At 39.2% G+C, this 27,956-nt stretch overlaps 1 protein-coding gene across 2 annotated transcripts in view; it reads right to left on the bottom strand.

Moving 5' to 3' along the window:
- LOC127575173 (EH domain-containing protein 3) overlaps positions 1-27,956 on the bottom strand; it is a 59,683-nt gene that overhangs the window by 16,883 nt on the left and 14,844 nt on the right. The window contains exons 3-5 of one of the 2 annotated variants that reach the window (XM_052024868.1): positions 25,458-25,555; positions 7,198-7,242; positions 3,495-3,907 (exon numbers count right to left, since the gene is read on the bottom strand). In XM_052024868.1, coding sequence (XP_051880828.1) covers positions 3,495-3,907; positions 7,198-7,242; positions 25,458-25,555 — 556 coding nt within the window. The remainder of the gene's footprint in view (positions 1-3,494; positions 3,908-7,197; positions 7,243-25,457; positions 25,556-27,956) is intronic. The other variant, XM_052024869.1, reaches the window with a different exon arrangement.

Genomic DNA, 27,956 nt, shown 5'->3' with positions numbered 1-27,956 from the left:
GGCTGGGCAGTTTGGTACGTATTATAAAGAGATTACTGCAGGCAAGGGTTACTTCCTTGACAAAAAGTGCCAAAGCACTCCATCCCAAGCAAAATCCTGGTACACCTCCTCTGCACTCTGTCCAGTTCAATTAAGAAAAGGGGAGGGTGAACAGCAAGGAGGTCATGGCCCATATTGGTACTATTGACACGGGTAAGAGGAGAGATAGGGACCTGCAAAGGGAAGTGAAGGAGTTAGTTGAAAAAGTTGAAAAGCAGGAGCATTGTTTATTCCAGCTGACATTGTTTACGCCAGTTTATTCATTCTAGAAATGGAATTTTAAAAATAGTTCTAATGGCTTTAGTAATGTATTATATATGCAGACTTGCTGAATAAATGGCCTGAGAACGCACACTTAGGACTGTATTAGGTGGAACAGAAATTCTTCATGAATATCAACAGGATGGGATTTCAAACCTTCATTAAAATTTGTTAAAGTATTATGGCAAAAGAGAAACAATGAGGTATGCAATTTCAATGCCCTACAAACAATGATGTAACTGGAAACTAGAGTTAATATTCACTTGATGCCCTTGGGGCAATTCCAGAACCTCTCACTGATCAGGAAATCTGCATTTGACGTTTGAAGGGGATGATACTGTAGTGTAAATTATATTAAAAAATACCAGGCATTTCCCCCCCACATTAAACCCATAACAGATAAAATACTTCTTCAGTCCAGAATGCAACACTTCTTAGAGGTACTATGGGTCATTTGCTGAGTTGTTGAGTCTAGTTTATATTGTATAGTTGTTGATAGTTCAAACAATGAATATATTTATGTATAATTAAATTTATAGTTGTTGACTGTACCCAAATGTGTCTGCAAATAATTATTTATATAATTAGGTATTTTATGCAAGTAACTAATTAATATTATAGATTTGTTACTTTTTTCAAGGAGCAAGCAACGTAGCAAATAAAAATCAAAAGACCGCAGATGCTGGAAATCGGAAACAAAAACAGAAAATGCTGGAAACACTCAGCAGGTCAGGCAGCATCTGTGTGGAGAGAAACAGTTAATGTTTTGTGTCTGGGACCTGTTGTCCGAACCGGGAAAGAGAAAAAAAGGACTCATATAGTAGGCTTTTAATAACTAGTTTAATTAGTTCAGCACAACAGTGTGGGCTGTAGGGCCTCTTCCTGTGCTGTACAGTTCTGTGTTCTACGTTCTATAAAAATAAGTCCATATTCAGTAGGAGACACAGTGGGGGAGGGATGGGCAGAACAAAAGGGAATATCTCTGATAGGGTGAGACCAAATGGATTAATGGTGACACTTAGCTTCTTTAGTCTGTGTAAGGTGTTGTAAATATGGCATCATGGTCAGCACAGACATCATGGGCTGAAGGGCCTGTTCTACATTCTAGTACAGCACAGAAACAGGCCTTCAGCCCATGATGTCTGTGCTGACAATGATGCAAAATTAAACAAAACCTAATCAACCTGCACATTGTCTACATCCCTCTATCCCTGCACATTCATATGCCCGCCTTAATGCCTCAAACACCACAATTGTGTCTGCTTCCACCACCACCACCCTTGACAGCATGTTCCAGGGACCCATCACTGGGGGAAAAAAAAAACTTGCTCCACACATCTCCTTTAAACTCTCACCTTAAAGCTATGCCCTCTGGTATCTGACATTTCTACCCCTGGAAAAAGACCGACTATCTACTCCATTTATGCCTCAAATTTTATAAACTTCTATCAGTGCAAAACTTCTCACAATGCAAAATGGAATTACTTGTTCGATTCCCAATGCCAAAGCTCAAGTTCAATTATCTGTCAATGTAGGCGGCTTTGTGGGAGGGAAGGGTTAGATAGATCTTAGAGTAGGATAAAATGTTGGCACAACATTGTGGGCTGAAGGGCCTGTACTGTGCTGTAGTGTTCTATGTTTAATACCTTAAGATATTCAACAGTTCTTTACATTCAAATACTTAAACCATTAGTATTTGAATTTTGAAATCCCAATAAACTCCTTTCACTGCTGGCAACCTGAAGTAGCATTTTAACAATTTTAGTTACTAATTAAATGGAACACCAGACAGAAGCAATTTTAAATCAGGAATGCCCAAATTATGGTTCATGACAAAACTTGGTTTGGCCAGCTAAAGTGTAGAACAAATATTTTGACATTCTAACATGCATGAGGTCCACACATTGTACTAGAAGAACATTCTTGTCCTATACAAATCTCCTGCTGTTGCTGAAAATGTAGACCTCCAGTTTCCTCCCACATTCCAAAGACATACAGTTTAGTAGTTGTGGGCAGGCTATGTTGGCGCCAGAAGTGTGGCAACACTTGTGGGCTGCCCCCAGAACACTCTACACAAAAGATGTATTTCACTGTGTGTTTTGATGTACATGTGACTGATAAAGATATCTTATGTTAGTTGTAGAGAGGAGAATTTCCCAGAGATAATTTGAAGGTGGAGAAAGAGGCACAGTAAAAGAAAATGTCAGTGGGAATCAGGGCAATTCTACCACTGGCAGTGAAGGCCATCAGTAATATTGGAATGTTAAAGACACCATGGGCTGAAGGACTGTTTCTGTGCTGTACTGTTATGGTTTAATGTGGGGGAAAATGCCTAGTACTTTTTTTTTATATTTTTAAAAATATTTGTTCTACACTTTAGCTGGCCAAACCAAGGTTTGTCATGAACCATAATTTGGGCATTCCTGATTTAAAATTGCTTCTGTCTGGTGTTCCATTTAATTAGTAACTAAAATTGTTAAAATGCTACTTCAGGTTGCCAGCAGTGAAAGGAGTTTATTGGGATTTCAAAATTCCACAGTATCATCCCATTCCAGTGTCAAATACAGATTTCCTGCAGAGGAAGATGGTGCATTAGACTCCCTGGCAGAAGCCCAGCAAGGTCAAAGTTCTTACAATGCAGAAAAAGGGGCAATTAAATCGGGGACAATGAGGTTAAACTCTAGAGAAAGCAAACCTAAATTATCATTTCCAAAGATCAAAATGCTGATGGACTTTTGGGAAGTATTGAAATGGTCTTTGAATCATAGTAAGAGATGAAGCAACACCACTGTAACACAAGAGCACTATAATGTGCCAAATCCACCAGGCTCAAAGACAGCTTCTATCCTGCTGTTATAAGGCTATTGAACGGTCCCCTAGTACAAAACAATGGGTTCTCGACCTCACAATCTACCTCGTCACGGCTTTACACCTTATTGTCTGTCTGCACTGCACTCTCTAACTGTAACACTTTATTCTGCACTGTTTTACCCTGTACTACCTCAAATGCACATGTAATTAATTGATCTGCATGAACTGTGTGCAAAATAAGTTTTTCCACTGTACCTTGGTACACGTGACAACAATAAACCAATTCCTCACATTTGGGAATTCCCGAATACTGCATTAAGTAGAGAGGAAAATATGGACAGAGTACTTACAAAATTCTTGTGATCTTATATACAACTACAAACCTTTGCAAGTCGTGCCCTCTTGATTAGGTCATTGAGTTTTCGCAAAGCAGCATTTCGGGGGAGACTCTGGATATCTTTAAACAAATCTTGTTCTTCTGCCTCAAAGAGTTTGCGATTGTCTGGAATCAGAAGAGGATGAGACCAGAACGAGCCAATGTAGACCCGAATCACTTCAGGTGTATTGACAATTTTGCCCAGAGACCACATTAGAGCACCATAAACACGCATTAGTTGCTGGGTCTCAATCTGATCTGCCTTGTTCAACACCACACGGATTTTGTCCTCATGATTCTTCAGTGCTTTGATAACTTCAGAAAATTCATCAGAGATGTCCAGCTTATGAGCATCAAACAGCAGGATGATACGATCAACTCGTTCTGCAAACCACTCCAATACAGCAGCAAAGTCATAACCTGGAAGAGATAAGTGAATTGCAGTTCTAAAATTCAAGCATATTTTAGAATTATACTTTTGTTATTCACAGAAGGAAGACAACACTTGGTTTGCCCAAATGCATGGCCCAATGAGTCAATCCTAGCTCAGAATACAGCAATTTCATCAGTCCCATTCCCCCATAGTCCTGATAATTAATCTCTCAATACCTGTCCAGTTCCCTTTGGATGGTATGAATCAATTCAGTTTCTATCACACTTGCAGACAATAGTTATGACCTGGAATTCACTGCCTGTCAAAAGTGTACCTCCCCACCACCAACACCCCCACCCAAAAAATCTCCAGAAGACTTGCTCCAAATTTTAAAATCTCTACCCCCTGATCCATGAAAAGAAAGGAAGAAAGGGGTGGTACAGGGTTTTCCACTGTGAAAAAAAGTGAAAAAGTATGAATGTGATGTGAAATGGCAAGAGCTAATAAATTTCTCCATGTTACAATGCAAGTTAATTCCAACCAATCTGAATTAGCCAATTTTGATCACTGAAATTACTAAATTATTTAAAATAAAATATTTGCTGAAATGGAGCCACATGCAATCATTTAAGAATTTGAACTTGTATTTTTAGTGTCTAATTTGCAAAAGCATTTATTAACAAAGGCACATTAAATGAAAACAATATGCAAAGATAAATTTTAATTTTTAGTTATTAAAAACGTCACCTTGGCTTTAATAAAAGGACAAAATCTAGGAAAATATCATGCATGCAAACAAAAAGTGATACACCACCTCCTATGTAATAAGATTAAAAAGAAAACAGTTGTGGATTACGAATCTACTTGTGGTAATGAGGCCTATTGCTTTGAAAGACAACAAGCAATTAGGTTTTCTTAACAACAACTAGGAGTTAGAGCTTTGGAATTTTAAACATTAGAAAAATATAATAGTATCTAATAAATTTATTGCAGAATCAAAATTTGAAGCCAAACTGTCACACATGTGCGCAGAGTTGGACAAGTCACATCCATCTACTTAGCTGGCTCCAGAGGTCAGAGTTTACCCATTTCCTTCAAGTAATTTTGGCAAATATTCCCGTGGAATTCAAAGTTACTGGATGGATGTGACTTGTCCAACTCTGCACATCCGAGAGACAGTTTGGCTTCAAATTTTTGATTCTGCAATGAATTTATTAGATGCTTCTATATTTTTCCTAGTGTTAGAATTCCAAAGCCTTAACTCGTAGTTCAGCTTTTATTGCCTCGTTTGGGTAGATAAGATACTAATTAATTCACAATCACCCTTCCATCTTCACTATTCCTTTCATTGTATTACCCGAGATGGAAACCAGGGTTGAACATTGCTACTCTTCATAATCTCTACATGAACTCCGGAACAGAACATTTTCCCGTAACCCTATGGTACAGGAACACAATAATGATTGCATGAAATCAAAGTAGTTATATATTAATTGACAAAATTAAAATATAACATTTGTGCATTCTGCTAATGTTTGTAATACAAAATGCAGAAAAAGTATACATGGGATCTCATTGGCACTTCTGGAGTGAATGAACTGCCAATTTCTGACCCATGTTAGGAAAATGAATAGTAGGCATGAATTGCTAGTTGATTTTGCCATTTCTAAGCAATGGCAAACTTCAGAACCAAGTTAAATAACAAAACAATTCTCTCCCATCACCTTAATTTAGTTAAACCATCAATAATTTAAGCAGGTTAAATTGCAGAGGTGGACAGGAAAAGCGAAATATAATGGTACTTTTGCAATCAATTTCTCAGAAAGGACAGTGATGAAATTTGAGCATTTACTCAATTAAGAATATGGTTAGGTTGCTTAGCCAGGTGAAAATCTTTTTGAATGCACCCAAATCATGGTAGTTAATTTTGGGTGTTGCAATAATTTGGATCAATATCAATTAATAATGTATTTTATCCTGGTCTATACAGTCAGCCTTGACAAGCAAAAAACACCAAAACATTATATGAAGTTGTTTACCACTGGTCAAAAATTAATGTATGGAAAAAGGTTGATCCTTTGGATTCCATTGTATCTGTTGAATATATATTTTTTTAAATACAAAATGTAAACAATTAGAATCAAATGCATTAGTGTTATGGAGAGCAAGTGAATCAAATCACTTAAGGAATGTGCAAGCATCACGTTTCCAAATGTGGAAAAGGTTAATGCAAAATATTATTGGCAACAAAATGGCAAATTAGACAAAGATATCCAAGTGTAGGTGGGGGAACCATTTCTATATTTGTTTAGGGTGTGTAGATGTAGCAAGGCAGTGCTGTATTATCCATTCCTGGTTACCTCAAGAACAATGAACTCCTGTCTTAAATGGAATCTGCTATCCATAGTCAATGGGAATTTCTCATCCGCAGATTCAATGAAATGAATATCACAATTTTAAATTGAGGGGTGTGCCCTGTGTCATAAATGCACCAAAGTGAAACTTTAATTCAATAGCACAAACATCATTGAAACAGCTTCTAGATTTTGCTTTTGGGACAAGAGAGATTGCAAGATTGAGGGAGTAAAAGGCTATTGGGGCTAATTTAGTTTTACCCATATGCAAAGAGGAGGCACAATCTCTTGCACCCACTATCCACCATAGCCCCTGCTTCCTCACCCCTCAAGTTAAAAAAACAGAAATCCAGCAATCTTACATGATCAAAGTCTGTACATTTACAGACTTTAACATTTGAATATCAGTTGGTTTAATGATAATTATCCTTAGATGATCTTGAACAGTGGTAGTTTGGTATCAGAATTGCAGGGCTTCCAGTTCATGAAACAGGAATGGGTCTGCATGGCATCTTGAAACAGTAAAAGTTATGGAAAGCCAACCACCACGGAAAATTCCAATCTATTAGGGATTATTGCAGAAAAGTATTTTAAGCTCTTTTAAAGTTATCCTTTTAACATTGTTTTGAGCTTCTAACAGTCTGCTAAGTTAACAGCTGGGCTCGAGCCAGTATACTGAAAATTATCGCATGATGAGTCTGCCTACCTTAAACAGGAACTTGCTATGTAATTTCTGGGGGGGGGGGGTTACAAAATGTACTCCAAGTTCAGCATTGGAGAGCACTCAAAAATGGAAATACAGGACAAATCACTGAAATTTAAGCCCAGAAACTACCAATGCAGCAAGGGATTTTAGACAGTGAAGCAAACTGCAAGCCAGAGCTAGCCTTGTACTGGTGGAGTTAAGAGTGATGTAAGCATTCAAATAATTCAGTGAGATTTGCCTTTTCTTTAAAAAAAATAGCTGCGCTACTTTGAAGTACCTCCATATGGGCATCTACGGAGCCAGCTGTACCCATCCTCTTGCTCTGCTTGGAGATAAAAGACGTTTGATAAAAGCAACAAAGAGAAAATCAAACAAGTAGGCAAATGAACCCCTTCCTATCAAGATGTTCTTGGGGAAAAAAAAATGTACAAGATGACCATTGTAAAACGGATGCACTCTCATTTTAGCTTTCAAGACAAACATTCAATTGGATGATAAAGAAAAATCAAGATACCATAATGAGAAAGAAAATTAACACACTTGCATTCAGCCTTGGAAGATCAAGCACCATCACTTAACCATACATGGCATGTTAACATCATCTTGCTGTGCCACCTCAAATATTTTACCTTCAAATCTTTTTGGTTTACAAGAAAAACTGAAGCCCCTCAAGCTGCATGTACTTCACAAGATTTGTGATCGTACTTTGAGGATTCATTCTTTGTGAAGCTCCCCTCTTTACATTCCACACCAAAGGTATCCAGCAGCTCTTGAAATAAAAGAAAAGCAGATGCTGGAAATGTGAAATAAAAACAGAAAATGCTGGAACCATTCAGTAGGTCATGCAGCATTTTGAGGAAAGAGAAACAGTCTCAAACCTAAACCATGAAATTTATCTGATGCTGAAATTCTTAAAAATCATTTAGTACATTAAGGAATTTGTACATTTTGAATCTGTAGGTTTGAGAATCTTAATGACAGCATTCTTCATTTGCAATTCCTTACCCCCACCACAAAGTAAGGCTTTGATTTTGAGCAGTTTCTAATATGACTCTAGGTATACAAGTTGAAATACCCCACTTAATTGGCTGGGAAGAGATTAAGCATATGTAACTAAAATCATGCTCAATCTTTTTCCAACAAATTAAGTGAGGTAGTTCATCTCAGACCTCAAAAGCAAAATTGGAAACTATTCAAAATCAAAAGTTTTACTTAATTTGTAGTGGGGGCAAGGAATTGCAAATGAAGAGTTCTCTCATTTAGATTCAGAAATCTACAGATTCAAAATGTACAAATTCCTTGGAAAGTATAATAAAATTCAAGATCAGATAAATTTCATGGTTTAGGTTTGAGGTTTGTAGTGTCAAGGGGCAGATACAAGAACTTAAGTGACTTGGGGTGACGGGGAGGCTTGTGCTCCTGTTGCTCCATTTTGTGCTTCCTGCATCCCTCCGCCAACCCCACCTCCCCATTTTGTGCCTCCTGCATCTCTCTTCTCCCCTCCCCCTATTTTATGCCTCCTGCAAACTCACCACCATCTCTCCCCCTATTTTGTGCCCCTTGCATCCCCCTACCATCCTTTCCCCATTAGGCAAAAATTCAAGTTTTCAATTACTCCCATCTAATTTTCACAATATCACACCTCGATTTACCCAGGTAGACTGTTCACTCTCAGAGACATCCCAATACTACTCCAATATTGGAGCACCTCTCCTTCTGCCCAAATGCATCAGGGTCCAATCTTAGGGCATCAGCTCCCAACCCTTCTTCTACCAACACCCCAACCACTCCCAGACACCACTGCCACAGGCTCCAATTGGGCCTGACTGCTGACTCTTTCCCTCTTCACCCCAGTCTTGGTGTTACAGCTATGTTTCATTCCAGAGTATGTGTGCAACTTGCTCAGTGGTGCCTGACATTTTGGACTTTGGGCACTTACCAAAATTTGCTGCTGTGGGGCCATGACAAGAAGCAGTCATCAGCACATTGCTAGGCTAAAAGCACACAAGGGGGGTGTTGCACAGTTAAATGTCTGGGCTAACACCAGCATCCTCATTTGACAATGAATCACTTAAAATGATAGATCTTTACAAGCATGGACTGTACTATTTGTACAGTCGATTTCAATTACCTGCCTAGAATCTAATGGCCTGTTCAATAACTGAAACCATTCAATGTATTAAATGTTCCATGATTACCAGAGGAGTAACCTTTAAAATGCCAGCCCTTATCACAAAGGCCCCCCCACCTTGGGGTTCAGCACTGGCATAACCCCAGCCCAGGATGCATTATATACATACCGAGTTAAATCTGGCAGGTGCAAAATTACTCCCGGCTGCTGGTGATGGTTTTTCATCTGTTCCCCACTAGCCAGGCATCTTCCTAATTTCCTGGAGAGTAGGCTCGCACCCCCAACCTCATCACTACAAAATACTGAGACTCAAAAAAGGGCTCCAAGGTCAAAGTTAATCCCTGGGAGAGTGTTGATGGGAAAGGTGCAGGTCGTGACAAATAGAAAAAAAACCCAGTAAATATGCAACGAATCGAGAAACAAAACACAAGACTTTGCACATAAAAAAATGCAACTTGTGAAAAACGAGGTAGAAGTAGCCAGCTTTTCCACAAATAAAAAAATAAGAACTACAGATGCTGGAAATATGAAATAACAAAGGGTTAGAACTCAGCAGGTTAGGCAGCATTTATGGTGTTTGAGACTTTCTGGTATTTTCTGTCTTTATTTCAGCTTTTCAGTAAATTGTCAAGATTGTACAGATTGAGACTCTCTCATCCATCATTCTGTGATCCAGCAACATCAATCTGTAGTTCAGATTTATATTTTCTAATTAAAGTTCTAAAATTAACAAAGATCTCTACTAATTGTAGCTAATTAACCTACATTGCAACTTCTGCAATCTCTGCTGACAGTTTCCGACTTACAGAAACATTGGGTTACTGACAGTTCACTGAACCCTTACTTGACCTGGGAGTTTATACTTAAAAAGAATTGTTCTGCTGCTCAGACGAAGATGATCGGGGCAATTTCTGCAGTCTGGATTTTGTTTGCTACCACCAGTCAGATCCCAGGAGTTGGACTACAGAATTTCAAATCTGTATTATCTACCAACCTGGAATGCATCATTGAAGCAGTTCATTGTACTCATGTTGCCTTTCCCCTAGACCTTTCCTAAAACTCCACTAAATTTAAATTTTTCCCAAACTGTTATCCATTTCCCTTTGAAAAGTTATGACAGCAAGGGAGTGGAAGAGATGACAGAATAAAAACTGAAGCCAGGAGACAAAGAAGCACAAGTTTCTCTAACAATGATCAATGGCCCAGGATATCAACAGTGACAATAGAGAATATGTGCACTACTTAAGGAAAACTCAACTGCCAAGTTTTTGAATACATCGTGTAACTTTCAAAATTCACATGATCCTTGACACTAACAATATTTCTGAATCAGATTTCCACTTTGAAGTAATAACCTGCCAAGTGTCAGTTCTTTCAGTGAAGTGAGAAAAATGAAGTAATCAAAATAACAAGTCAAAACCTCCGAAGTACAAAACAATTGTTCCTGAAGTTCTTTCCTTAACCTTTGCCATGTTCATTTTAATCCTTACTAAGTCCACCTAAAAATATATTTCATTTTCAAGAGCACCTCTGGGATATAGCCAAATTGTCCACTGAAAAGTCAATTTTTAAAAAGTCTGACAATCTCTTTACATTCCCCAGTGAAGTCTTTAGTCAAGTCTCACTAGACTGAACTAGTAATCTACTGAACATTCCCTGGTAAATTACAAGGGATGAAAACTAAATTCAAAAGAACCAGACGAGGAAAAATTTACTCTTCCTCCCCCACCACCCCATTTACATGCTTATGTTCAGCACAAGGTTGGCCCAGGGCAGAGATAGAAGAGAATGCCATTGTAAACAAAAGTTCTGGAAGATTCTCAGTAGGGTGGCCACTGAGATTGTAAAGCTGCAGTTGGCCAGAGCACTGGCCCTTCCTCACAATACTGACATTCATCAGCTTCTGTAAGGGTCACTTGTGTACAGTTTCTCAAGGGCTTGTCACATTTCATTGTGTCTTCTTATTATCATTGCAAGTAAAGTTGCTCCAGTTGAACAAGTACAGCTTTTATTCCACCCACTTTGAACACTAATTAGCCATCATTAATAAATTCTGATTTAACTTTTGGGAGGGATTCCAATTAGGGCCAATCTACAAATGCCAACACCCAAAAATTAGTAGCTTAAAATCAAGAGAAAGCATAATTGATTACAACTAACAATAACTGATGCCCTGAAGACCAAGTTATTGAAGAATTGAGCAAATAAATACCTGGTTGAAAAATGGGTGGATGTAGATATAAATGAAATTGTTTGAAAGCTGTGGCTTCAAATCAGGTTGAAATGTAATTGGATGCAGAATAACAGACCAAGAATTTGAAGATATGGAATTAGTGGTTAATTAACTAGGAACCAAGGTGGAGAGGTGAGAGGGTAAATAAGAAGAATAGTCTCTTTTCCTTTCAACTTTTTCTTCTTGAAGAGGATGATTTCTTAGCCATTTCATCTACAGCACAAGTGGTTACCATGTGAAGTTTAACAGTTTACTGGAACTTAGTGAAGTTGTGTGGCATTTCACACCCCAAGCGTTACCTCATCTTCTTGCAATGCAATCTTCATACTACCTTTTAAAACTGTAGTAGAACATGTAACATATGCATAATAAATCACAAATCACTTTTTGCTGCTGGTTAGATAGGTGAGATTAGGTGTAGAATGGCATGCAGATTTAGAATACAAAAACTACTTGCCTTGTAGTTAGAGTCAGCCTTTGTTTTGAAAAAAATACTAAGATATTAAATCAAAAGGCTTATATAGTTGCCAGAAATAGCAGTAGGATTAAATATTTCAGAACTCAGCAGGAAAGCACAGAGGAAGGGAAGGGAAGACAAGACAGAATAGGGGAGTAAACTGGAGAGAAATAAAAAAACTGAATGTAAAAGATTCTGTTAGATATTTAAAGGAAATGACAAGGGCAAATGTGGATCCCTAACGAACAAATGGAAAAATGTGCAATGGAGAATGAGAAAGTGGCAGAAGAATACAGGACAAAATAACTGCCAAAAGGAGAACCAAGAGTCTAGTGAGATTGAGGAACCAAGCAAAACGGTATGAGTCAAATACCGCACTGTTAAATATTTAAATTGGTAAGAAAGCCAATAGATCCCAAGGACCCGATGACCAATATCCCAGAGTTTTGAAGGGAGCAGCAATAAAGATATTGGTTTTACTGGTCATCTTTCAAACTTCTGTAGGATTCATTCCAGAATCTATAGAAGGGAGAGCAGCAAACGTGACCCCACTATTTGAGAAATACAGGGACAGTAAAATGGGAACTACTAAACTGTTAGCCTAATGTCAGTGGTAGGGAAAATGCAGAAACCTATAATGAAGGAAAACAAAATTCCCCCACGTCACTCTTAATTCTCTTTATGTTGTACCTGTGAACTCTCATCCTCAAGCCTTCTACCTCCTCTATCCACCCTTCCACTTTGTTACTCCGCTTGGCCTCTTCTGTAAAGTAGATCCAGCCTCCCTAACATATCCTTGTAACTGTAGTCCCTCATTTCAGGAACTAGTGGCATTTTTTTTTTCTGGACTTGCTCATACTGTCATATCCTTCCTATAATGTGGCGAGCAGAATTGAACAATACTCTGACACCAGACTAGTATTTTATAAAGGTTCAAAATGTCTTCACTGCTTTAATATTATGCCTCTATTGACAAAGCTGGGAATTGTACATGGCTTCTGTACTTCAATCTGTACTGCTACATATAATTGGTGAATACATATCCCAAGGACCATTTGATCTTCCACCCCTTTCGGAACAATATCCTTTATTCTATCATCCCTCTTCATTCTTCCTACTAAAACATATAATCTCATTTCTCTGCATTAAACTTCATCTACCATTCCACCAGCATGTTTATGCCCTGCTATAATCACAATAGTGCCAAGTTCTGTCATCTGAAAATTTAGAAATTGTGGCTTGCACTCCTAAATCTAGGTTAATACAGTTCAAAATGCAATGGCCCTAACATCAATCCCATTTGAATACCACTGATCACCTTCCTCCAGTTTAAAAATCTCCTGCTCTGAACATCACAAAATTTTTTTTTGTAATGACCCAAGGTGGCAGACAGAGACCCAAATTAATATCTTGTACAAAAGAAATTAGGACTCCAGATCTTGAATGATTATGCCTTTGAGAAGGCGAGTTGTATTACCTTTACTGCTATCAAAGCTGTGCTCATCTAGCTTAGCACATACTGCATTTAGAATTTGGTCAGAATACCGTGCATTCTTTTGAAAAAAAAAATTACTTACAAGATGGGTGCATCACTGATGAGCTAAGTGTTTACTCAGTTATTGTCCATTTTTACAACAAATTAGGCCATAATTGCACAGATACCATAGGTGAAAAATATGGCCCAGAAGTTGTGGTCAGTGGCAAGCTACCCTCATTTGTCACAGAGCACCAAAATTCAGATCCACTGAGCAGTCCTCACAGATGGAGTCAGGTCAATCCTTCCTGGTTAAACTCCGAATGTTGACAGGGCTTCTGCAACGTAATAGAATCACACAAGGAGGGAGAATACTGAATCACAAAAAAAAACTGAAAAATAACAGCTGCCTGAAGCAATTCGCCTGGTTGAACCAGCTGTCGAAACAAAAACACCTACCTGAGATTCAGATATTGCAAACAATTTAGAGTTAGAATTTGCATGTTTAAATTAATTACTGCTTACCTTAGTCAGTCCCCTTCATTAAACTAAGATTGCAACTGGCACCAAAATATTAGCAATAACTGCCCCTTGTATTTATTGGAGAACTGAAATAATTTTAAGCTCCCATACTTGGATTTTGTGAGGAATCCTGTGCTGGACTACAATCAGGTCAACAACCAAAAAGTTGTGACCACAACTTTGGGGATCATACATTCGTGGGGGAAGTACTGAAATTGCTGACAATCACGCAAGTGCTGACATTTACCCACAAAATCTGGGTCATGAAACTCACAGGCAGATACATAGCCATATGGTTGCTTTGGAACTTAAAAACTGGAAGAGCAGATTGCTGTTAGCTGATCAGCAACAGGTTTTTGGACACAATGTTAATTATGTTACTTGCCCGATTTGTTATGATCCTCCCAGCTGTACAACACCCCATATGGGCCAAAAATCATGTTCCAAATGAATACTTGTGTAACAATGCACTTGAGAATTAAAGGCGTGTCAGCATCTGCTGAAATTCAAGTCAAAAATGCCCAGCTTGCATTTCATGGTGCTGTCCCAAATTCTATTGAAAACATTTGGTCAAAACAGTACTAGTGTCAAGGGAACATCATTGTCAGTTATGATTTCAGAAAAGAAAATCAATTTCTTTTGTAATTATCCCAACAGTGCCCAAGAAAAATAGACCAATTACAATTTAGACTGCACTTAGAGCAAACTTCAACAGCCCATTGACTTGCACTGAAATTTTCCCCAAAGGTCAACATCTCAGTGCTTCACAGTAGATAGTTGTAGAGGTTATTTTACCTTCTAAACATGCCAACTCGACATTGAGGAAGAGTTCCACAGATATTCTTTATCTCCTCAGAGTGGCAAAATGAAAGTCGGAATATCTTTTAAGGCAGAGGGAGATAGACTCAGATTATCACAGGTAGACAGGAATGCAGAGTGGAGGTTGCAATCAGATCTTATTGAATGGTGGACCTGGTTTGAGAGGCCCATCTTGCAGCATGTTGATGTTGTAGCACAACTGAAAGACATGTTGAGAGAAAATAATCCTGGGTTATGGGGCTATTATTTCTATCCATGTCATGGAGATAGAGGAGGTGAAGAGATAAAGTGCTGGCGTGGGTGGAGGGTAAAAAAAAACACAGGAAATAGGATGGAGAACGCAAAAGGGATTTATTTTTGGTAATGATACAAAAAAAAAGCAAGCCACCAGCTATCAAGAGTGATAAAAGTAAGAGACCACATGGGATAGGGTGCAGCTGGGAATTTGAAAGAAGAGGGTTCATGCAAATTTGGATACGAAAGGCTAGACTAGGAGAACTAGCCTGTGTTTTTCCACCCCCACGTGTTAAAGTTAGAATCTATGATTTCTTACTTAGAACACGCCTGCTATGAGACACCTTTCCAGAGGACAGTGTTTGTTACTATGTCTAATATTTTAAACTTTAGGTCAAGGGCATCTCAATAAGATCAGTTTCCTCTGAGATCCCAGAGATCCTCCTGGTGGATGACACCAACTTGTTTTTGGAAACTGTACAAAAAAACCATGTAATTACAGATATTTAGAACAAATCTCTATTTGTTCAATGTGTCCAAGAAGATTAACTACCATCCTCACCGAGGGAAAAAAGCCTATTTTAGCATTAACATCACATCATAGTAAAAAACTTCTGGTCGAAAATAGAAACAAAAATTCAGATTACTACCCAGCAATTTTGGGATTACTACAATTTCATTAAACATTTAATTTGACTGCTTTTAAAAACCAAAAGAGATCACTATAATCTTACCAAAAGTCAATAAGAAAATCTCAAGCGAGCTTTGGAAATGTAAAGGGATGAATCCAATAAGGAGAGACAAGCAATTATATTAAACTTAAATATGTTTAATGCAGTTGAGATATTGGTCACCTTAATGCCCCTTTGGAATGAGAGGCCAATATGAAGTCAACAGCCTTAAAGCAGAACAGTTGTAAGATTTACCGTAAGATATTGAATTCAAAATAAAATGGGAAATCTTGCTGGAAAAGTGGCATGCTAGCAATGCATTAATGTCAAGACATCAAGACCACAATTATATATCATGGTCAATTTACACCATTGTTTCTTGCTTCACTTGAATAGTATCTATTTTTGACTTCCAATACTTAAAATGTGCTTATTTGCATTAACTCAACTACCTTGACGAAATGCAGTTAATCACAAGTGATTAAGCATTGTGATACTTAATTGACTTCACTGACCTACTGAAAGGAAACAGTTATAGGATTCATCTCATAGACAGAGTCATAAGCACAGAAACAGCCTCTTTAGCCCACCATGTCCATGCCAACCAGCGTCTTCATCTACATTAATCTTATTTACCAGCATTTAGTCTGCAACCTATGCCTTGACAATTCTGGTGCTCTGTTTTAAATGCTGGAGGACCTGTCTCCACCACCTTTTCATTGCTATCGCCCTCAGGGTGAAAAAATGTGCCCTTATATCTCCGACTCTTTTGTTAAACCTATGCACTCTAGTTCTAGACACCTTTGTTATGAAGAAAATGTTTCTAAAAGTCTACCTTATCCATGTTCCTTGTAATTTTGTACAACTCTTATCAAATTCTTCCCTCAGCCTCTTCCATCCAAGGAAAACAAACCCAGCCTATGTAATCTCTCCACCACAGGCAACATCTTGGTAAATCCTCTTTACTTTCTCCAGTGCAGTCATGTCCTCCTTAAACTGTGGCAGCCAAGATCTCATTCCTATATAGAAGTTAGAGATCAGTTACCAACTTTTCTCATCCCTTTCAATTTACTTATTCAAGTAATTACAATTTCTCCACTGTTCTATTTCTCCCCCAAATACAATTCAAAAGGGACCAGGGACCTAATTAATAGTACACACCCATGGTGCCCCATTTAGATCTATCTCCATCTCATCTGGAGACACTCAATCATTCAGAGTCACTCAGTTCAAGCTTCCATTTCACAATGCAAGAGCTCATATCATCAATGATTCAATTCCAGTTAAGACAATGGACAAATCCCAGAATATGAAAATTTGTTTACATTCAAGCTATATTTCACAATGTTGACATGGTAATAACTGACACACATGCCCATGCAGGATTTTAAATTCAAAAAACTCAACAAATCCAGCAGCATCTGTGGAAAGAATCTGTGGATAGATGGATTGGACAAAGAATCTCTGATAAATTGATGCCAAGGTTATCATGGGGATAAGATGTTGAAGTAACCTCGTTAATAGATTAGTGTTAGAAGAAACAAACAGAAATAAAATCTAGTCCTCGAGCCTCCACTTGCAGAAACATTTGTGTTGCCTTCAACCCACACATCCAGCTTCATTTTCATGCCCTGGTTCCCATTAAGACCATTACTGTCTTGCCCAAGACAGGAGAAGAGATGCAAGCCATAAAGACTAAAGAATTTAGCAGATTCTTGTTTGCTTACCACAAGATCTCATTGGACTACAATACCATCAGCTCATGAGGGTAATCATAAAGGAATGCATACATCTTTGCTCCAATAAACCATCTCCTTAAAACCTTTTCCACTACCTTCAATCTGTACTACGAGATACTTATTAATTTTTCTCACCAAGATCGGTTCCATTAAGTCAGTTGCTTGTGCATTTCGTTCCCTTTCTACTCTCCAGGGTGGAGTGCCCTAATTCTTCAATCTATCCTTTTCATAAGGTCTTCAAAAAAAAAGCCCTTAAACTACCAGTCCATCTTTAACTTGGCATGTTCAAAGATTAGGAAAGGAATGTATTGTTTTCCAAATGCACACTACCTGTCCCAACCAGTTTTCCAGGAATAACAGTATCAAAATGTACTGTCAGATTATCATGACCGCGTTTGTCTAACTGAGGGATTGGAAATTCCATAGTTCTATCTGCATCAGTTTAGCTAGAGAATTACCTGCAATGAGTTTTCTTCCTCCTCTTGCACCATTACTTCTAGGGTTTTTAAGCTTCCTTTCTAATCTACATGCTGCTTCTCAGCACCAGTTTTAAAGAGAAATGCCAATATCATCCAGCTCAACCTTATCACCACATCTTGTTCCCTATCCAATGTCTCTAAACCGTTAAGACAAATAAACAGCCATAAGAACTCAACCAGTCAAGTAGCATCTATGAAGAGAGAAACAGTTGACCTTTCAGCTGTACAACCTTTCACCAGTTAGATCATTGACCTGAAATTACAACCAGCTGAGCATTTCCAGCATGTTTCCGATTTCCAAGTTGTCTGTTGCTCGTCTAGATGGCAAGAAATTTCTTCCAGACAAATATTGGAGACCAAATTCCATTAATTTATCAGGTAATTAATGAACATTGGCATCATTTCATCGTGAGAAGAGTTCAAAACTCATTTAACATTACCAAGGCCACTATTGCCATTTCAAGATTCACTAAATGCTGTAAATTTAAATTGATCCAGATGATGATCCCAATGCATTCTTCGTAGGCCTCTTCTATGAACTTTATATCTAAAATATTATCACCCATCTTAAATCAGTATCAAGTTCTCTTCACCGATTACCCACATTTGCTGACTTTGTTTTCTGGTTAAGAAATCCCTCATTTTTAAATCCCTCAATGGCCTCACTCTTCACAAGTTTCTGAACTTTTCCCATCATTACAGTCCTCATACGTGGAGGGTCGCAAATGTAGTTCCGTTGTATAAGAAAGGTGGGAGGCAGCATAAAGGAAATTACAGACCTATTAGTCTGACGTCAGTGGTGGGAAAATTATTGGAATCTATCCTCAAGGATGGGGTTACGGAATACCTAGAGGCGCAAGGCAAGATGCTTTTGTGAAGGGAAGATCCTGCCTGACCAACCTATTGGAGTTTTTTGAAGAAATCACAGGTAGGGTGGATAAGGGAGAGGCGGTAGATGTTGTGTATTTAGACTTTCAAAAGGCCTTCGATAAGGTGCCTCACATGAGATTGATTAATAAGATGAGAGGTCATGGAATTATGGGTAGGATAACAGAATGGGTGGAGCATTGGCTGGTTGGCAGGAAGCAAAGAGTGGAAATAAAAGGATCTCGTTCTGGTTGGTTACCGGTTACTAGTGGTGTGCCGCAGGGGTCGGTGTTGGGACCGCTCCTTTTTACCTTGTACATTAACGATTTGGATAATGGAATAAATGGTTTCGTGGCTAAGTTTGCGGATGACACCGAGATAGGGGGGAGGAGTAGGGAGTATTGAGGAGATAGGAAGGTTGCAGAGGGACCTAGACAGTTTAGGAGAATGGGCAAGGAAATGGCAGATGAGATTCAATGTTGAGAAATGTGTAGTTGTACACTTTGGAAACAGAAATAAGCAGGCAGAATATTATCTAGAAGGAGAGAAAATTCAAAGTACGGAAGTACAAAGGGACTTGGGGGTACTCATGCAGGATACCTTAAAGGTTAACCACCAGGTCGGATCGGTGGTAAAGAAAACGAATGCTATGTTGGCATTCATTTCGAGAGGTATAGTGTATAAAAGTAAGGAAGTGTTGATGAGGCTCTACGGGGCACTAGTGAGGCCTCATTTGGAATATTGTGCGCAGTTTTGGGCCCCACATCTCAGGAAGGATATGCTGACGTTGGAGAGGGTTCAGAGGAGATTTACGAGGATGATTCCAGGAATGAAAGGGCTCATGTATGATGAGCGTTTGTCGGCTCTTGGACTGTACTCACTGGAGTACAGAAGAATGAGAGGGGACCTCATAGCGACATTTAAAATGTTGATAGGAAAGGACAGAGTAGATGTGGCTAGGCTGTTTTCCTTGGTGGGTGAGTCCAGGACCAGAGGGCACAATCTTAGAACTAGAGGGTAGTTTCAAAACAGAGGTGAGGAGAAATTTCTTTAGCCAGAGGGTGGTGAATTTGTGGAACTCCTTGCCACGTACAGCAGTGGAGGCCAGATCAGTGGGGGCGTTCAAGGAGGAGATATCTATCTATCTAAATAGTCAGGATATCAAGGGATATGGGGATAAGGCCGGAAATTGGATTAGAATAGGTTTTTTCTTTTTTTCCTCCCCCATTCCCCATTTCTTTCCCTTTTCCATGGAGCAGACTCGATGGGCCGAATGGCCTGCTTCTGCTCCCTTGTCTTGTGATCTAGATGCATGTATCTTTGAAAGAAATGGTACTGTTGGCCTACTATTCCAGCCAACATTCACCCATCAATGAAGACCAACAAAAACAGATCATTATGCTACACCCCATTGTGCACAAATTGGCTACTACCTTTCCCACAGTGACAATACTTCAATTTGAGACAGAGGTTGTGAAAGATACATGTGCAAGTCTTTCCTTGACATACATACTGTTCACCATCTACAAAGCTGCCTGCACATTTTCCCCCCATCTGCAGTACCTAAGAAGGATCAAGAGACAAGATTGGAACAATGCATATGAGATAACATCTAGTAAGAGATAAAGAATGCACTGGCCATAAACAGCAGTGGGAAAAATTATAAAGCCAAGGATACCAGCACATAAAACTCATCTCTCCTGTACGTTTTCCAGTTTTCAAAGCTTGGAATAAATTGAGGTTTGTGAGAAGGGTCAGGGAAATGTCTGGCATAGGGAAGAAAACATGCTTTCAGGATGGCAGCATAACTTGAATATTAACATTCAAACAGATTCTTGGTAGCATAAAATCCTCCCCTGCAGTTTTTCTAGGTTTTGATTTCATGTGTCACAAGACAGTTAAGGCAGAGGGATTCTAATGATTTTAGATCCAATTAAGTCTCAAACTTGCAATAAAGAGGCAGGCAACTTGGCCCAGTGTGCCCATGCCCTGGCAAACTCAGACCTTTCAGGAGGCACCCAATCACAAACCTTATTCCAATACATCCTTATTTTCAGTTAACTATGGACCCTGCTCCTCTTAAACATTCCCTGCCTCAACAATTATGTTGCAAAGCAATAATTATCTAATAAAAATATGCACTTTCCCCCCTTCATTAGTGGCATGTTAATTTTCTGATCAAATCTGCCAACAAGTAGAAGACATTTACTTTCAAAAATCTTGATTTCATAAACATTTATTTGGTTCCTCAAACTAGTATTCAAGAGAAAAAACTCTAATGTGTTCCTTTCCAAAAACAAAATTGTGTTCCTTTTTAAAAAAAACCTTCCATTACCTGGGGTTTTATGTTGAAAGGCATTTCAAGCAAGCAATTTCAATACTGATGTTCACTCTGCTGCCAGGCTTATTGTTCTTTTGTACCCTCCTACTAAATGGTCATTGTACGATTTAAATACAAACCAAACATGCACATACTTCAGCATCAATTGTACTGCTGAATTAGCTTGGGACGGTTCATCTTTGCTAGTCACCTGCATCAGCCTCCTCTAATCAGGAGAACATTATGCCACCAGACGACTGCTCTCCAATAGTTGCAAGAGTCCAAGGGCATGCTCTTAGCAACTTCAGTACAAAACTGAACCAAAATTCCAATGCAAAAGGTCTGGATATTACTGGAAGTTTCTCTTTGAAAGAGGAAAACTAAAGGGGATAAACTCTACCTCTTAAGCCCCAGTCTCCATTCTTACACCCACTACACCCAAATCCTACTACCTGGCATCTGCCATAGTAGGACGAAAAGAAAATGCAACATGCAGCCAGCACTAACACAACATCACAAGAAAACAGCAGTAGGCCACTTGTCACCTCAATCCTGCCCCACTAATTTGAGTTTGTTTTTGAGGTGGTAACTGAGAAGATTGATGAAGACAGGGCAGTAGACATTGTCTACATGAATGTTAGCAAGGAATTTGACAAGAGTAGCAGAGGACTTTGTCAAAAGCTACATCTACCATGTTGCCTTCAATCTTCCTAGTCACTTCTGCAAAAAATCTCAGATTTACAAGATAGGGTTTCTCCTGAAAAAAACCATGTTGACTCCTAATCAGTACCCATCTTTCCAAGCGAACACAAATTCCATTCCTTATAGTTTTTCCCCCCAGTAATTTCCCTACAATTAATGCAAAGGTTACTAGTCTGTAGTTTCCTGGTTTATCCTTACTGCCCTTTGAAGTCTGATAGGCTAAACTGCATTTACTTTAATGCAAGAAGCCTCACAGACAAGGCACAGGATGTCAGAACATGGATTGGAATGCAGGATTCAAATATTACAGCTATTATAGAAATATGATTGAGGGATGGGCAAGACTGATATCCCAACATTCCAGGGTCTCAATGCTTCCAGCATGACAGAGGTGAAGGTAAGAGAGGGGGAGTTGCACTGGAGATTAGGTACTTAGAGGGGATATCCCAGAGAAAACATCCAGTGAGGTCTCATGGGTAGAACTTGGAAATAAGAAGGGGTTATCATTTTGATGGTGTCATATTATACATCCCCCAACAGTCAGCAAGAATTAGAAGAGCAAATATGTAGGGAGATCACAGATAGGTGTAGGAATATTAGGGCTGTAATAGGCACATTGCTATTTGTCAGCTTTATCAATGATCTGAACGAAGTGTACAAGGTACAGTTAGTACATTTACAGATGATACTAAAACAGGTGGTGTCATGCACAGTCAAGATAGTTATCAGGAACTAGAGGGGAAAGCAGCTGGGAAAGTGGGCAAAGGAATTGGCAAACTGAGTTTAATTCAGATAAGTGTGAGGTGTTGCATTTTGGGAAGACAAATCAGGGTAGGGCTTTCACAGTGAACAACAGGGCCTTGGGGAGATCCTGCTGTAAAACAGGAGGGATCTAGGAGTACGAGTACATAATTACCTAAAAGTGGTACCACAGGCAGACAGGGTGTTAAAGGCAGCTTTTTGCATGCTGGCTTTCCGTCAGAGCATTGAATATGGAAGTTGGGATGTTATGTTGCAGTCGTACAAGATGTTGGCAAGGCCACATTTGGAATTGTGTTCAGTTTTGGTCACCCTGCTATAGGAAAGGTGCCATTAAGCTGGGAGTGCAGAGGAGATTTACGAGGATGTTGCTGGGACTCAAGGGACCAAGTTATGGAGAGAGGTTGAGCAGGTTGGGACTTTTTTTCCTCAATTGGAGTGTAGGAGACTGAGGAGTGATCTTATAGAGGTGTATAAAATCATGAGTGCATAGATAGGGTGAATGCGCAGCTTTTGCCCAGGGTTAGGGGATATCAAGAACTAGAGGGCATGGGAAGAGGGGGAGAATAGTAACCCAAGGGGCAACTTTTTCCACCCAGAGGGTGGTCAGTATATGGAATGAACCGCCAGCGGAAGTGGGTGAGGCAGGTACGATAACAACATTTAATAAGACATTTGGACAGGTACATGGATAGCAAAGGTGTACAGGGATATGGGCCAAACACAGGCAAGTGGGACTAGCTTAGATAGGAATCTTGGTCAGCATTGACCAGTTGGGCTGAAGGGCCTGCTTTTGTGCTGTATTACTCTACAATTCTAACAGTAGTGATTTTAACTCCATAATATTGACTTGGACTACCTTATTGCTAAGGGACTAGTCAGGGCAGAATTTGTTAAGTGCATCCAGGAAAGCTTTAAGCATCATGTAGATAGTCCAACTAGAGAAGGGGGCTACATCTGATCTGCTCAGGAAATGAGGCTGGGTTGATGTGTCAGTGGGGGAGCACTTTGAGACCAGTGACCACAATTCTATTGATATCAAGACAGTTATAGAAAAAGGTGCTCAAGTAAAAGTCCAAAATTAGTGAAGACCAATTTTAATGGCAACAGACAGAAATTCAAAAAACTTGTTCGCGAGTGATTGTTTGCATGTAAAAGGGAGGTCTGGCGAGTGGGAGGCTTTTGAAAGCGAGATAGGAAGAGTTCAGGGCCAGCATGTTCCTGTTAGAATAAAGAGCAAGATTAGGGAACCTTGGTTGACAAGGAACATTAAGGCTCTGGCAAGGAAAAAGATGAGACAAGACAAGATAGCTTTATTAGTCATATGTACATTGAAACACACAGTGAAATGCATCGAGTGCACTCTATTTGCAGAGAGTGTTCTGGGGGCAGCCCACAAGTGTTGTCACGCTTCTGGCACTAACACAGCATGCCCACAACTTCTTAACCTGTATGCCTTTAGAATGTGGGAGGAAACCGGAGCACCTGGAGGAAACCCACACAGACATGGGGAGAACGTACAAACTCCTTACAGACAGTGGACAGAATTGAACTCAGGTTGCTGGCGCTGTAATAGCATTACACTAACTGCTACACTACCGTGCCAATCGTGCCTCAGGAATTAGTTTTTATTTTGAAGGGGCATCCAAAAGGATCAACTTGGACAGGGTGGTAGAAGTTACCTACATGGACTTTCACAAGGTCCCACTTAGTAGGCTGGTCTGGAACATGAGAACATGGAATCCTGGGCGAGTCAGCATATTGCAGAGAGTTTGTGGACACAGCTCAGCACATCACAAAAACCAGCCTCCCCTTTGTGGATTCTGTCTATACTTTGCTGCCTAAAAGCAGCCAACATAATCAAAGACCACTCCCACCCCAGACATTCTCTCTTCTCTCTTCTCCCCCCTCCCATCTGGCAAGATACACAAAAGCCTGAAAGCACCAGACCAAAGGACAACTTCTATCCCGCTGTTATAAGACTATTGAACGGTCCCCTCGTACAGCAAGATGGACTCTTGACCTCACAAGCTACCTTATCATGGCCTTGCAGCTTATTATCTGCCTGCACTTTCTCTGTAACTGTAACATTATATTCTGCATTCTGTTATTGCTTTTCCCTTGTACTACCTCAATACACTGTTGTAATGAAATCATCTCTATGGATGGCATGCAAAACAAGGTTTTTCCACTGTACCTTGGTATACATGACAATAATAACAAAATTGCCCTCTTGCTCCTTGTCTTAAACCTATGCACTCTAGGTTTAGAAGTCTGTTATAGGGGAAAAAATTTCTCACTATCTACCCTATATATGCTTCTCTAGTCCCTCTTCAGCCTCCTCCACTTCAAGGAAAACAAATCTCACCTATGATCTTTCCTCAAGTGAAACACTGTCAACAGGCTGTTAAATCGCCTCTGCACTCATGTCTTTCCAGAATTGCACACAATACTCCAGCTGTGACCTACCAATGTTTTACCAAGTTGTAACATGACCTCTGTGCTCTTATATTTAGTGCACCTGCTAATGACAGCCAGCATCCCACATGCCTTCTTCACCATTTTATCCTCCTGTGCAAACATTTTTAGGGAGCTACGGACTTGTGCATCAATGCAAGTCTGTTCCTGTTCCTAGGGCCTTACCACTAGTGGTGTACGTCCCATCCTTAGACTACCAAGATGCATCACCTATCAGTATTGAAAATATTTACTCAAGGAAAGGATAGATGCTGATTCACAAGGTCATTCTACATCATTTGCTTAAAAAGGAATCAACTAGACAAGCAATTTTGTCCAGTGTTGTAACTTCCAGGATGAAGTCATTAACACTAACAAAAATTCTGCCCCACACCCTTCCCTGTACAAGTTTGCTGCACCTTATATGGATATGTGGAAATATAGCCAGAGTACTGACATTAAGGAAAAAGAATTCCAATGCCTCTTACCTATGGCTTTAATGACAATTATTTTATACTTTCCTTGATGACAACTTGCATTTCTGACTGAACACCATGAGTACATTTTGATTAACACAGAGAAGCTGCACTAGATAGGCAGAGAGCTACCATCCCAAACTAAAACACAAGCAATTCTAATTTTTAAAAAAACCTGGATCACATAGAAACCTCACCTCGGCTGATGCGCTGCTTTTCTCCTGACAGGATACCAGGCGTGTCAATGACGCTAATGCTTTCAAGCACAGGATTTGGTAACTGGGCACACATAAATCTAGAAAACAAGTATTTCAGTTCTTATTAACAATGAACTTCAAGGCAAACAATTCAAATATTTATGCACACAGAAATATGATTGTTATTGGAATATAGCAGCTTGGATCTGGAATGGGTAACTCAGCACTACTTTGACCAGGCTGACAATTTCTGAATACTGTGTATCCATCTGAACTCTAGTTCCTGTAAAACTTTAGATATCAAAGAACACATGAAGTAATCTTTTTCATTTCCTAATTTTATTTAAAAAAAAACACAAGTTTATAATTGGATGCCCTCTTTCCTGATTTGCCACATAGATGGACACCTAGAATTATAATATTGCCTGCAGAGACAATTCAATTCTGAAATTTAAAATGTAGTTTGAATTTATTAAGTTGTATGGCACAAATAATATGCCAAGTTACTTAGAAACCAACTATCCCATTCCTAGTTGCTCAGCAACACGAGCATGGAGTGCCAGATACAGATCTAAAACAACTAGCATTGTGCACTAGCACCAAATGATAGGATGGCTAAAAAGTGAGGACAGAATGGCACAAAAATCCCTTTGGACTGCTAAAAAGAAAAATAGTCATCAACTAGCACAACTCACTGCCAGTGATAAAGGTGGGTGATGTAGTGTTGTATTACCTCCAAGTAATCTTCCAAGATATTGTTTCATGAATGTTTAATATTGTTGTAAAATGGCACTTAAGAGGAAAAGAAAAATCCTTTTAAAATTATAGTAGGAATCACTTGACAAGGAACTTCTACGATCCCTGCTGGAGTGAAGCTAATTTACAAGACAAATGAACTTAACCTACATCACCATTCTAAAGTCAAGTCCAAGTCACCAACTTCAGCCAGTGCTATAATAAACAGACGGTTGTACATGTGTAGGTTTGGAGGCAGAGGTCCAAGTCATCATTGACTCATTTGCTGAAGCATACTAAAGAATATGTTAAACATTTACAATACAAGATCTTCAAGAAACACCACCCTTCAAAAATAAAAAGGCCATGGAGAGACCATTAAAAACAAACCATTTTCCATATTGCAGGATCTCTCTGGGGAAGATATTGATAAAATTCAAATCCATGAGCAAAGCCTTCAGCCATTAAAGGAATGAAAAGTGAACATAAATTTGGTACAATGCTCTTAATCTGCAGGGCAGCAAACATTCCTGCCTTCTCGTTTGCTTTAGAGACAGACTGCAAAAGCAGGTACCTTGAAGTACAGAAGTACCACCAATGCAGTCTCTGCAAAGTCCTCCAAATCCACAGGCAGGCTATGGAAACCATCAGCATTCCCTAGTAGTACAACATCCCTGTTATTGAAACTACAGGGTTGGCTCCAATGGACAAGCCACATTGCTCCTTTGCCCAATACCAAATTTCTGAAACTGCTGTTCGAGCCTGAATTCTGCCACATTGGGTTACATTTGAATTTAATTAAGGCTGGACATAATTATCAATTTTATCCCCGACTGAATTTCTTGATTGACAATAAAGAAAAGCTGATGCTGGAATTCTGAAAGAAAAACTTCTGGAAATACTGCTAGGAGAAAGAGTTGTCATTTCAGGTCAACAAGTCTTCAACTTGATTGCAATTACACTCTTACCTTCATCTAAGTCAATGTATTCAAGTTTTCTGATAGTACAAAGCAAGGTGGTGAAGTGAAATGAGAGGAGAGTGTAAAAATTCTGCAAATATAGGTAGTTGAGTAAATGTCTTTAAAAGAAGTGGCAGAAAGTAAAATGTGAGAATAGAAAAAGAACAAAAACAGGGAGATTCATGTTGATATACAGAAGCAGCTTGGGTGCAGTGGTTCAAAAATGCAGCAAGTTATCATACAAGCATAGTAAGCAATTAGGAAGACAAACTGAAATGGCTGTTGTACTCAAATCCACATACAACAAATTTCACAACATACAAGTCAGTGATAATAAATCTGATTTTGGTATAATAATAGTCGTCTTGCTAGACACCAAATGGAACTTTGCCAAGGTCTTATTTGGAGTAATGTGCACAGATTTATCTCCATAGGTGGAGAATGCACTTGCTTTGGAGTCAGTGCATCATGGTTTCAATACAAGGATTAAAAAGAAAAATCAGTAATGCTGGAAACAGTCAGCATCTGTGGAGAGAGATGCAGTTGACAATTCAGGTTGAAGACAGTTCTGACAAAGGCTCTTCAACCTGAAAAATTAACTTTTTCTCTCCAGTTGCTATCTGACCTCCTGAGAATTTCAAACAAGTTTTAGTTCAGATTTCTGGCATCTGCGGCTTTTTCGATTTTCACTTACTTGGGATGAAGGGGTTGTCCCAAGAGTTGATCATGATTTACCCAAGAATGTTGGGATGATCCCACTGAGAAAGGGTCTTGAGAAGAGCTAACAGGGTAGATACAGGAGAGA

The sequence above is a fragment of the Pristis pectinata genome, chromosome 10 (genome assembly GCF_009764475.1).
Source record: "Pristis pectinata isolate sPriPec2 chromosome 10, sPriPec2.1.pri, whole genome shotgun sequence".
In the NCBI taxonomy this organism is placed as follows: Eukaryota; Metazoa; Chordata; class Chondrichthyes; order Rhinopristiformes; family Pristidae; genus Pristis; species Pristis pectinata.
Note: the sequence above shows the minus strand (reverse complement) of the source record. Positions and strands in the feature narration are given on the sequence as shown.